This window comes from Mirounga leonina, unplaced genomic scaffold (assembly GCF_011800145.1).
Source record: "Mirounga leonina isolate KUSES-001 unplaced genomic scaffold, KU_Mleo_1.0 Mir_154, whole genome shotgun sequence".
NCBI classification, from domain to species: domain Eukaryota; kingdom Metazoa; phylum Chordata; class Mammalia; order Carnivora; family Phocidae; genus Mirounga; species Mirounga leonina.
Window position 1 is genome coordinate 2,721,836 of NW_023270389.1, and position 12,511 is coordinate 2,734,346.

General features: G+C 53.9%; 1 protein-coding gene across 1 annotated transcript in view; it reads right to left on the reverse strand.

Annotated features, from left to right (window-relative positions):
- Positions 1 to 7,288: 7,288 nt before the first annotated feature.
- The window catches only part of FCRL5 (Fc receptor like 5), a 32,422-nt gene continuing 27,199 nt past the window's right edge, over positions 7,289 to 12,511 (reverse strand). The window contains exons 10-14 of the mRNA XM_035009876.1: positions 10,511 to 10,789; positions 9,963 to 10,079; positions 9,338 to 9,365; positions 8,329 to 8,411; positions 7,289 to 8,158 (exon numbers count right to left, since the gene is read on the reverse strand). Coding sequence (XP_034865767.1) covers positions 7,758 to 8,158; positions 8,329 to 8,411; positions 9,338 to 9,365; positions 9,963 to 10,079; positions 10,511 to 10,789 — 908 coding nt within the window. The 3' untranslated portion in view covers positions 7,289 to 7,757. The remainder of the gene's footprint in view (positions 8,159 to 8,328; positions 8,412 to 9,337; positions 9,366 to 9,962; positions 10,080 to 10,510; positions 10,790 to 12,511) is intronic.

A 12,511-nucleotide genomic window follows, 5' to 3' on the forward strand; every position in this document is an offset into this window, starting at 1 on the left:
CGGGACTCGATCCCGGGACTCCAGGACCATGACCTGAGCCGAAGGCAGTCGCTTAACCAACTGAGCCACCCAGGCGCCCGAAACATCAAGGTTTTAATGTGTCTTCTGTGAAAACCAGTTAGCAAGCTTCATTGGGGGGGGGGGTCTTCTCTTCCCTCAGAGCGGGGAGGAGTTTGGTGGGAGCAAGACCCTAACCCAAACGCAAACAGCAACAAAAGATTTTGGCCTTGAGACTTTTTCTTTAAATCTCGATAGCAAGAACTTCCCTGGTGACAAGCGGTCTTGGTCACCCTGGGGCTGCTGTGTCAGCTGGGGTTCTTGGGAGGAACAGAACCAACAGGCCAGACAGACCCATGGACAGAGAGGAAGGGACAGAGGGGAAGAGACGTGGTGAGGGTGGGCTCACTGGACACGGCGACTGAGGAGCCCCTGTGGGTGGGACTGGGGCCGCGAAGCCAGCAGGGGAGTCCCAGTCTCAGCCTGAGGACCCAAGAAGCTGGGCGCTGCTGGCCCCCCGGGAGAAGGCGGATGCGCCGCTCAGGCGGTGTGTGGATCTGCCTTCCCTCCACCGTTTTGTTCTACTGGGTCTACTGGTGCCTCAACCCATTGGCTGAAGCCACCTGCAGTGGTAAGGGTGATTTTTAGTCTCCCAATCCAAGCGCTAATTTCTTCTGGAAACGCCCTCACAGACACCTGGGAATACTGTTTTACCAGCTGCCCGTGCCTTGCTTAGTTGACAGGTGAAGATAACCATACGGCTGCCAGCAGGCCAGGGGCTTAAACTACACGCACGCTGTGGGGACAGGGGCTCTGGTTTCATCCCAAAATACCTGGCGGAGTTGGCGGGGCCTTCACCTGGGCCTCCGGAGTCACAGCCATTCAGCTCCCCTGTATTTCTCAACATACGACTTTATTTAACCAGTTGATCTTAACCTTAACCACAGGCAATAAACCAGAAAAAAATGTAAACAAATAGACCCCCGGAGTATTACCTGTTTCGGGCTAAAGTCTCGGTGTGTCCACGCAGGTGCACGGGGCATCCTGGGGCTGAGTCGGAGTGCTGGATCCCACTGTCCGTCTCCCATCACAGACACCCCCAGCCTAGGACCAAAGCTGCCTCAAGTGCAGGCTGTCAACCTTCTGGGACTAGAGCTCTTATCTGTCACTGAAGGCGTCCCCGATGCGTGCGGGGCGGGGGCTGGACACTGAAGGCGTCCCCGGTGCGTGCGGGGCAGGGGCGGGGTCTGGACACTGAAAGTGTCCCCCGTGCGTGCGGGGCGGGTGCTGGACACTGAAAGTGTCCCCCGTGCGTGCGGGGCGGGGCGTGCACGGAAGCGGAGCCTGGACGGAAAGAAGTGTGGGGTTCCAGTCTGCTGCCAGGTGGGATAGCAAACAATCACGAGACCCCCCCTCCCAGTCCCCCGCAGCCCCGTCCCCTCGGCCAGGCTGAGCTCCCGGAGGCCAGGACAGGTCCCCCCCCATCGCAGGGGGTTGGCCACAGCAGCATGCTGGCCTCTCCCGCTCCCGCCCCGTCCCTCCCGGGGCTTCCTAGCAACTCTTCTGGGCCTGGACACTCGAACAACTTGACCTGGCTTTGGCTGAGCCTTTGCGATGTGTGCGGTCCTTCCGCTGGAAGAGAAGAGAGACCTACTTACGTTACCGCCGGGCCGTGTGTCGTTTTAATAAAGGTGACGCATGGCCTGGCATCGCCACCAGCACTACGAGTGACCACTAGACATGACGGTGGTAGAGCTACCGCGTAAGGACTACTGTCCACGCGCCCAGCTCTGCTCTAAGCATCATTCCTTCATCGTTCACAACATACTTAATGAGACCCTGCTAGGCACTGTCTACGCATTACCCAAGGGGGCTGTGGGGTCTCCGCGCCTTAGCGGGAGGAGAGGATGGGGAAACGAGCCGCTGTGACAGGAGGTCCCACAGCGATAAGACCGTGAAGAGCCTGGAAGCCGCGCGAAGGGCCAGTGAGCGGCGCCGGGCGTGGGGCTGGGGTCGGAGCTAGCCTCTCTCCGGAAGGGCCTTCTGGACAGAAACTTGAGCCCTGTAAAGCTCTGGGGAAGGAGAAGCCGGCAGGGGCGCAACAAGGACAAAGGCTCCCCGAGAGACAGGCCTCCTTCCACTTAAACATGTACTCTTTCTAGTGCATGGTCTGAGTCTTGGCAAATACAGACGCTCATGTAACCACCAGCAGCACAGTCAAGATAGAACATTCCATCGCCGCCAAGAACCCCCCTGTCCCTTTTGTGGGGAGCCCTGCAGCCCAGCCCTCCCGGCGCTCCAGCCCCTGCCGGGCTAGCTGTCCCTGTGGCTCCTCCTTGTAGGGGTACCATGAAAATGGATGTGCGCAGTCTGTAGTTTCTGAAGATGGTTCTTTCACGCGGGGCGATGCAGGTGAGCTTCAGCCCTGCGGTCGCAGAGACCAGTAGCTCCGTCTTTCTCTTTAGTGCCCAGTGAGATTCCATTGTATGGGATTTGTCCATTTGATTGATCCGTTTACCAGTTTGGGGATATTTGCGTTGTTTCCAGTTTTTGGAGACTTGTCATCAAACTGCTAAAAATGTTCACGCGCAGGTTTTGGTGTAAATGGTGGTTTTCACTTCCCTGGGGTCAGAGGTGGGGGGAGGGCTTGCTGGCTGCCGTAAGTGTGGGTGTAGCTTTATGGGAGACTACCAAGCTGAGAAAACAGTTTTTTTTTTTAAATTTTTTTTTTAAGATTTTATTTATTTATTTATTTGAGAGAGAGAGAATGAGAGACAGAGAGCATGAGAAGGAGGAAAGTCAGAGGGAGAAGCAGACACCCTGCTGAGCAGGGAGCCCGATGCGGGACTCGATCCCGGGACTCCAGGATCATGACCTGAGCCGAAGGCAGTCGCTTAACCGACTGAGCCACCCAGGCGCCCGAGAAAACAGTTTTTTAAATGTTTAAATCTTAGTCTTCACCACAGCTGCTTGGGGTAGGTCCTGTCCTTACCCCACCCTGCAGGTGAGCGCACTAAGCCGGCCTCGGGTTAGGCAGCTGACCTGGGGCACGAGGCACGGGGCAGATCTCAGGAGTCTGGGCTCCACCCTCTTGCCTGATGCGATGGCTTCTTGGCCCGCTGGCCTCTGTCCCATCCCACGCCGCCTTCCGGGGCTTTCCCGTCTCTGCCCCTCCTCGCGCCGCCTGCCCCGCCCCGCCTTCCTGCAGCACCTGTCCATCAGCGCGTTTTCTCCCGAGGTGATGCCACACGGCAGGGTGCTCCAGGCAGGGCACTAACCCCTGGGCAGCCTGGGGCTGCTGTGTCCGGGAGCAGGATGCTTCTCCTGCTGCTGGCACCTGGCAAGGCCACCAGTCTCCAGCAGGGTGGCCCCCAGGAGACAGGACGCAGCTCCCCCAGCTTGTTCCTGGCTACTCTTCGCCCAGGCCTGGCGCCAGCCCGGGGACCCAGTGGCATCCAGTGGTCACTAGTGGTCAGCTTTACCTTGAGTTTTCACTGTGCAGCAACAATCCTCTGATACCCCTCCACAGAGACACGTCCTCCTGCAAAGGACACATGCTTGTGCTTAAAAATTCAAACGGTAGATCAGAGCGGACAACGAAAGGGAAGTTTCTCCTCCTTTTACTTGAGGTTTGCCCCTGCAATTAACAATTTCTGTTTTTAGTCATCTGGTTATTGGCTCACAGATATAAATGTCACGATACCATCTGCAAATTCTGGATTTATCAACTTTAGAGAGTGTCTATTAACTCCACTGTAGGGAAGAGAAAGAATTTAGTCTTTTATGACCTTCCTTTCTTCCTGCCCCTCTACTTCCTGGCTTTGACTTGTAAAATTACAAGGTTTTTCCAGGGTTCGATTTATGCTTAAAAAGAGTGACTTGAATCTATTTCTCGTTGTATCATCTCAAGACAAAATCTGCTGGTTCTCGACTATAGGAAATGAGGAAATAGTGCGCGTAGATGGGCCTGGGCTCGCTGCCTCTGATTTCTGTCAGGTTAGCGTGTTTATCGTACATAAAGACCGAAGCGGGGGTGCCTGGGTGGCTCAGCTGGTTTAAGCGTCTGCCTCCAGCTCAGGTCATGATCTCCAGGTCCCCTGCTCAGCAAGGAGTCTGCTTCTCCCTCTTCCTCTGCTGCCCCCCCTGCTCTTGCTCTCTCTCTGTCTCACTCTGTATCTTTCTGTCTCAAATGAATAAATAAAAAAAATTCTTAAAAAAAAAAAAAAGACCGAAGCAACTGTCGTTAAGTGTCCCGTGCTTTGGTTTGATTCTGAAAATGCATTGACACAGCGTGAAGGCATCATGATGCCGTGAGCCTTACCCGCGCAGAAGCAAGCACCGGAATGAGGCCCCCGCGGGAGGAAATAAAAAGCTATGTAGGGAAACCTTGGGAGCTCGGAGGACAACGGTCCGCGGGGGATGGTGTCTGCCTTCCACTCGGTCATCTGCCCACCACCACCTCGCATTGAGCCTGTGTCAGGTTCAAAGCAGGACCCCCTCATCTGTCTGGTTTCTCCAGGGCTTCCTAGTTGCTGTTATGTTTATTGTTGCTGCTCCTGGGGGATCAGAGGTCTCCACCGCATCATCAGGGACTAAGACCAGGTTAGGATCTTTGAGTTCTAACCGGTGTATCATCCAAGCGACTTGTTCTCTGCACACAGTCTTCACAGAGACCCCTACCTGTGTTCAGACTGCCTTCTAACCTGCTGTGTGGAGGTCAGCTTGGGGTTTTTCTGTTGTACACCCAAGTCCTACATTTTCCCTACACCCCTCAGTAGTCCACGGTTATGGCCCCAGAGCCTTTCCCTCCCCGACAGAGCTTAACTGTCCCGGGAGTATCTGCGGTGCTCAGTGGTTGGCACGCTGGCCCCAAAGGACGGCCAGACAGTTCAGATGACATAATCCGGGAAGGGTAATAGGGCAGAGAGGGGCTTTTGGCTTTGGGTGTGGCGTGGCCTAGAGTGGCCCCTGACGCAATCACCCTTCTGACCCATGTCAGAGCGTGGAGGGACCAACCTCACTGCCTGGGGGTGCTCCCAGGAGGCTGCTCAGGGGCCGAATACACACACAAACTCAAAGAAATGTGCACTAACACACACACAAACACACACATTTAAACATTTTTACTGAATCGCTTCAAGGTATTTCAAATATTTTCTAAAATATTCTTAAAGTAATATCAGATTATTGATTCAATAGTATCAATACTATAAAGTTCATATTCTTTTTTCCCTGTGTCCAAAATTTCTCCCGTGGCTTCTTCTTGATCTGGCATCCAATCACGGTCCCTACTAGACTGTCAGACCTCCTCCGTCCCCCGTTCTCTGTCTTTATGACATTCGGAGGTGGCTCTGTCAGAACGGCCCATGCTTGGAATGTGTGTCTCCTCCCGGTGACGGGTGAGAGGACATCTCTGTGCCCGCACAGGAGGGCGCACGGGAAGGGGCTGTGAACCCACCGACTCGGGCAGGGGTATCAGCCCGTTTGCAGGGGAGAAGCTGTCCTGGTGTCAGGGGCTGACCTTAGTGTCTGAGGCAGATGGGGGCACAGAGTGCAGCCCCATGGTGAGAAGGTCCGCAGACTGCCCGTGCCTGTTCCCAGGGCCACATGCTGTCCCACCTGGCTGAGTGCTGCAGTAGAGTCCTGCCAGGGTGATGACCATTGAGGAAAGCCACTGTCGGGGGCAGGTGCCCATCGGGGGAGGACAGGTGTCCGCAGGGAGAACGGGCGTTGACGGGGGGTGGGGGCAGATGTCTGTGGGGAGGACAGGTGTCCACAGGGCACAGATGTCCACAGATGTCCAGGAGCAGGCCCCACTGGGTAGAGTTTGGGGTGTATGTGGGAGTGGGACTCAGAGAAGAGACTGTGGCTGAAGCCTGCTGAGGAAGCCAGGGGACAAGATGGTCCTGGGTGGGAGACACACGTCACTGGACAAAAAACCCACAAGCTCCAGCCTGTCACTTGGGAAACAGCCGTGTCCTGCAGGTCCCGTGCTCTGGTCACGCTGATGGCCGAGGCCACAGGATGGGGCCTGGAGCCACTCAGATCTTCCCACTTCCATGTCCCTGTCCCCAGGATGGCTTAGGGTGCAGGGCCGGTGTGTGGACTCAGCTGCGAGGAGCCGCGGAGGCCGGGAGTGGTGCCACCTTTACCTGCGAGTAGATGACAGAGGAGCCCTGGGGTCTGGAAAGCCGCTGCTGGCCGGCGGCCGGGCCGTGGGAGGGCAGGTGGGTCTGGAGGAGCCTTAATGTGGAGTTTGAAGCTGCTGTGGGAAGAAGAGCAGCACTCAGCTGGCAAAGATGACCCAGCGCTCTCGCCCCGCCCCACGTCCCCACCGGCCCCGTCCCACCCCGGGTCCTCTCCCCGCCCGGACGGCAGCCTCCCTGTACCGCCAGGGCCCTGGCCTGAGACCCCGGCCTCCGGTGGGGCCCAGCCCTCCTCAGCATCCCTCCCAGCTCCCCAGGCTCCCTGAGACCACCTCTTCTCTTGTTAGTGCTTTGAGCTCAGACTCCTTGCATGCACTGCGGAGAGCCCGGCCGGGTCACCTGTGTGGCCTCAGGCAGGTCACGGCCACCTCTCCTGCCCTGGTGGTCTCCTCCATATGGTGGGAGTAATAACATCATCCCCCTCTGGGGTTACTGTAAATTGATATGAGTTTGTGTGTGTGCGTGCGTGTGTGTGTATTTTCCAGTGTCCGTCACGTGTGCCAGGTACGGTCCTGACTGCTATGAATAAACACATAAACAAGCATTAAATATATAAGCGCACATAGCGTATTTATTTATAGCACCTGGAACTGTACTTGGCACACAGGATCTCAACACATGTTGGTGGGACGTTAGGTGTTGTTATTACTTTTATATACTATCCTAAATCTGGAACGTGGAATGTGACATCCGGCGGGCGGCTCTCTCCTGTTGGCTTGGAGGGACTGTCTAGGCTTTGTGACTTCAGGCCGGTCTCACTTAAGGTCCTTGGCCTTAGTTCCCTCATTTATAAGATTGAGATAATAACAATACTCACCTCAAAGGAAGTTGTGAGTATGAGCAAGTTCCTGTGTGTGACAGGTGAGCCATTGAACCAAGCATGGGCACAAACACAGTTCGTTTGACTTTATACAAGAGGATCAGAAAACCAGAGAGGGAAGCAGAATGGGTAAAATCACACAGCGCTCCTTACAGAGCACAGGTGAAAGGGAGTCTGCCCCAGAGGCAGGTCTCTTGTGCAGGAGGGAGCCGGGCTGGGGCCGGCCATGGCTGAGCACCCACCGGAGAGGATGGGCAGAGCCAGCCCAGCAGCAGTGAGTCATCCTCAAGCTGCTGGGACGACATCTGCTTTCTCAACCCTGTGGGTTAGAGTGGGAGGAAGAGTCATGCCCCCGAGATGTCTGTGTCCCAATCCCTGGAGCCTGTGAGTGTGTGACCTCGAAAGAAGGGACTTTGCTCGCAGATGTGATTCAGATTAAGCACCTTGCAGTGGGAGATTATCCTGGATTATCCAGGTGAGATTTTAGGGAGAACTTTAAATCAGAGAACTTTCCCAGCTGTGCTCAGAGGGAGACCCGGCTTTGGACGAATGATCAGAGGGATGCAGCACAGCACTGTCCGCTTTGAAGATGGAGGAAGGGGCCATGAGCCGTGTGGAGGGGTGTCCTTGAGAAGCCAGAAAGGGCAAGAAAGTACTTTTTCCCCTGGAGCCTCCAGAAAGGAGCGCAGCCCGGGGAGGCCTGTGTCTGGCCTCTGACCTCCAGCACCGTAAGATCATGCGTCGGTGACATGCGTCACGGCAGCAATAGAAAGGTGATGGAGGGAGAAGAGAAATGCCAGCCCATGTCTCTTGACATCGGGGAATGCCAAAGCCTGGACAGAGCAGGTGTCCCCCAGGCTCTCCCGAGGCCGTCGGTGGGGGATGGAGAGCACGGCTGGCATGGTGGGGCCGGGGAGCCCAGCAGGGCAGGTGGGCGCAAGTGAAGAAAACCAGCGACCCTGCGTGAGGGGCAGCTCTGTGTCTGGTCGGCCCAGACCTGCAGAAGGGGTGGAGGCCGAGCTGCGTGCGGCTGGTGCCTTCGAAGTCGAGAGTCCACGGGTCTTACCTGCATGTCTGTTCCCCTCCTGAATCGTCCGCACTTCTGAGTACACCACATCTCCTCCTTTAGGGTTGACTTGGAAAGAAGGGGCAGTTTGAGAGAGCTATAAGGTCCTTGCCTCTTATCCGACCTACTTCCCCCAGCCAGAGCTTGTCCTCTGCACAGCCCCATGGTCCTCTCCTGCCCCACCCCCGCCTGGACCAACCCTGGGGTCCCTGCCCTAGTGGGGGGTCCTTGGTCCTCACCATTGCTATACACCGGTTGCAGCTCCATCCAGCCTGGAACATTGTAGTAGGTGGGCTCCTGGGGGTCCGAGTCTGAAGGGCTCCTGTGAGACAGAAATAGCCATGTCTCCCAGCAGCCCTGACGAAGCCGCTGTAATCATCACTCCCTGCTTGCAGGTCTTTATACCAGCGGCTGGCTGCCAAGCTTGGACGCGTAGGTGAGCACATACCCGACGTTCTGCTGGTATGAACGATCACATTACAAACCACGATGTTTCCAGACTTCGTGGGCACCTGATACACACCAGGCACTGTGCTAATGCTTATAACAATATGAAGCGGATTCTATCATTATCCCTCTTTTATAGATGGAGAAGGTGATGGTTCCAAGAGGCGAAGTGACTTGCTCAAGACCACGTGACTACAAAGGGCAAGAGCCAGGATTCGAACTCTTAGATCAGGATCTCAGAGAAATCAGTCATGATGAGTGCTCAGAGGAACTCTGCATGGTCTGGATGCTGCAGCCATGGGCTTGCCCAGAGATGGTTTGTGAGCCATGGTGGGGGTCCCAAGGTTAGCCTCTGGGATCCACGATGGCAGCCCCTTCTTACAGGCACCACCTCCGGTGGGAAGAGCGGTCTCTCTGGGTGGCCGGTCGTGTGACTCCATCGTCTCGGGTGTCCCCAGAGCAGGTATTAGGTTGGTCATGTCCAGAGCTTTGCAGTGGCCAAGGTGAGACTAGCTTAGGACATGGATGGATTCAGTCTTATAGTGGTCACTCAGACAAGCAAGGCGGCAGTGGTAGAGAATGTAAGTTACTAAATAAAAAGCACTTAACTCTTGATGCAAGAAGGTATGTGTAGCTAAGGTGGTGGTGAGAAGGTCCTGGCAACTGCCTCGACATATGCCAAGCAAAACAGCAACACGAAGGTGCACAACCTGTCTGTGTCCCCAGCAGTGGCCAGACCTGGTTCATTTTTATCCCCTGTGGGCATCTCATGAGCCACAAGCAGCACAGCCCGGGTCTTACCTGGAGGGGCCGGAGGTTGGCCTTCCTCCTGCAAAGGAAAGCAGAGGGTCACTGGAGCCAGGGGAAGGAGGCCGTCACAAGGGGCACAGCTGCTAGGAGGCTCACGAGAACCTGCTGCACAGGCCGCCAGCACTAGGTGGACCCGGCTCCGCTGTGCCCAAGGGAGGTGGCAGATGGGGCGAAAACTGCTGAGCCTGGCTTGCAGCGGGGCATAGTCACACCATGAAAGAGGATTTTGTCAAGAGCAATGCTCCACAGCTGCCAGCGGGAAACAGGTCTGATCCGCGGTGGACACACTGCATATTAAACAATCAGGAGGTCAGCAGATCCCACTGGGTTTCTGCTCCCATTCCTATTTCTCGGGCTTTCTCCTCTTCCTCCCCTTCCCTGGGGGCTCGTAAGGGTGGAGAGGGAGACACACTGAGGTTTATGATTCTGGATAAACTCTGTCTCGTCGAGGCATCTTGGTGCACTGGAGCTGTTTTGGGAACCCTGTGTTTGTAAAGACGAATTCTGGGGGAGCAGGCGGGGAAGGTGGGGAGCTGTTGCGAGCTCAGGGGTGCTTACAAAGGCAGCCTGAGGGGAGGCGGCGGGGAGGGCAGGGCCTCAAGCGGAAGGTACCCACCTGCTCTCCTGGGGAGGCGGTAATACAGCAGCTGTGCTAAGACCACGAGGCCCACCACGCTGAGCAGGCCCCCAGCCACGCCGGTGGCAACAGAGCCGCTTCTGCTCCCTGTCCGCCCTGGAGGGGAGAGCCGCACGTGAGCTGCAGGGAGAGGCTCGTGGTCTTGAGCTGCTCTGACCCCGGCAGCTGATGCTGGGCCTGGGAGGGAGGAAGAGTCCAGGCACCAGGACTGGGGGCCTAGGCAGCAGCCCGGGAAATGGCTCTGCTCTTGGGGAGGAAGCTCATGTCTGCGGCTGAGGCCAGACTGGAGGGCCGGAAGGGACGGGGCCCACCAGCGAGCATCATAGTCGGTGGTCCTCCTTGGCCCCCTGCTCCCACTCTAGTACCACCCCTTCAGACACACTTCAGAGGAGGACCACGTAGAGAACCCTCAGCTTCGTGTCCCTGTCCTTGAGAAGAAGTACTCTGCTCGCACATCGTGAGGATTATCAGAATATCCTTGGAGGGGATATCTGTCCACATCGGTGGCCTGGGCACAGGAAACTTACCTGAGATGGACAGTGGAACCGCCTCGCTGCGCTGGGGCCCCAGGCCGTTGTCGGCTTCACAGGAGTAGTTTCCAGAACGTTCTGGGGTCAGAGAGAGGTTGAAGGACGCTCCTCCTCCAGAGGGGGCCGAGCTGCTCCCCAGGGTGACATCCTCGTGATAAAACCGGTACTGGATTGGGGGAGAGCCGCTCTGGGCCTCACAGCGAAGCTCCACCACGTCCCCAGGGAAGGCCTGGGCCCCGGGCGTCCTGAGGGTGAGGACGGGGCGGGACGCTGGGACTGAGGGAGACAAAAAGTTAATACAAGTTCCTACTTCTAACATATTCGTAAATGAGCAGAAATTATAAACAAATGGCAGAGGCCAGATCTCAATCTTGGAAACTAGATTGAAACTCATATGACAGACAAAGCTACTGACCTTAATCTACAGATGCACAAAAATACCCAACAGGAAAGTGTGGAAAGGGTATGAATCGCTGAAAACTTCAAGTAGCCAATAGATAATTATCTCCGTTACTAATTAAATACATACAAATAAAAACACCCATCAGAAGGACAAAGCCTAAAAAGACAGATAATACTCTTGGACTTGTGGACAAACAGGCACCTCAACATGCTCTAGGCGTGATTGCGGATTTGAGACACTTTCTCAAATTTGGCAAACTTAAGTTGCCAAATTTAAAATGCACATCAAATTTGACCCTGCAAATCTGCCTCTAAGACTGCTTCCTTTAGGGATAGTTAACTGACTGATGAAATACAAAAGACGTCCAAGATGTATTTTTTAAGTGAAAATGCAAGTTGCATAATTATGTATAACCTGATTCTACTTCTGTGAAAAAATTTACACCTTTATGTTTATAATATATTTGAATGTTTCTAGAAAAGTATTCATGAGTTCTAGCAATTTTGGGGTGGGGTATGTTGCGTTTTCTACATAGACTATAATGTCATCTGTGAAGAGTGAAAATTTGACTTCTTCTTTGCCAATTTGGATGCCTTTTATTTCTTTTAGTTGTCTGATTGCTGAGGCTAGGACTTCTAAAGGGTATTATGCTAAAAGAAATAAGTCAGTCAGAAAAAGACAAATACCATATGATCTCACTCATATGTGGAATTTAAGAAACAAAACAGATGAAGATAGGAGAAGGGAGGGAAGACTAAAATAAGACAAAAGCAGAGAGGGAGACAAACCATAAGAGACTCTTAACTTTAGGAAACAAACTGAGGGTTGCTGGAGGGCAGATGGGTGGGGGATGAGGTAACTGGGTGATGGGCATTAAGGAGGCACTTGATGTAATGAGCACTGGGTGTTATATGCAACTGACGAATTACTAAATTCTATCCCTGAAACTAATACTACATATGTTAACTAAATTAAATTTAAATAAAAAATTTTTAAAAAGAGAGAAAAATACTCATGAAACTATTTTCTTTTCCTTTCCTTTCCTTTCTTTTCCTTTTCCTTTTTTTCTTTTCTCCCATGAAACTATTAACAGTGGTTATATCTTGGAAGTATGTGGACATGAAAGTGTGTGCCTGCAGGTAGAATGAGACCTTTACTTTTCATATTGTCCCTTTTGTACCATTCACTTTTCTTATCATGAAGATTTATGTATTCCTTCAGAAAAATGAATTACTAAAAACTCAAAAGTTGTGTTAAAACATGGCCACAAAGGATGAAGGAATGTCACGATGTAGACTTAGGTGGAGACCTGGGTAGGCCCATGCCTCAACCTGGCTGTCCCATTCCCAGCTGTGTGTAAACTGGCTACTTTCTACCTCTGAGCCTCACCTACCTCTCCTGCAAATTGGGGATAAAAGTAGTTTCACTGGTTTATCTTAAAGATGAAATGAGATATTACATGCTAAGTACTAAGCACAGGGCCTAGCACATGCAAGGACTCAGGGGTGATGATGATGGTGATGCTGGTGGTGATGATGGTGATGCTGGTGGTAATGATGGTGGTGATGGTGATGGTGGTGATGATGATGGTGGTG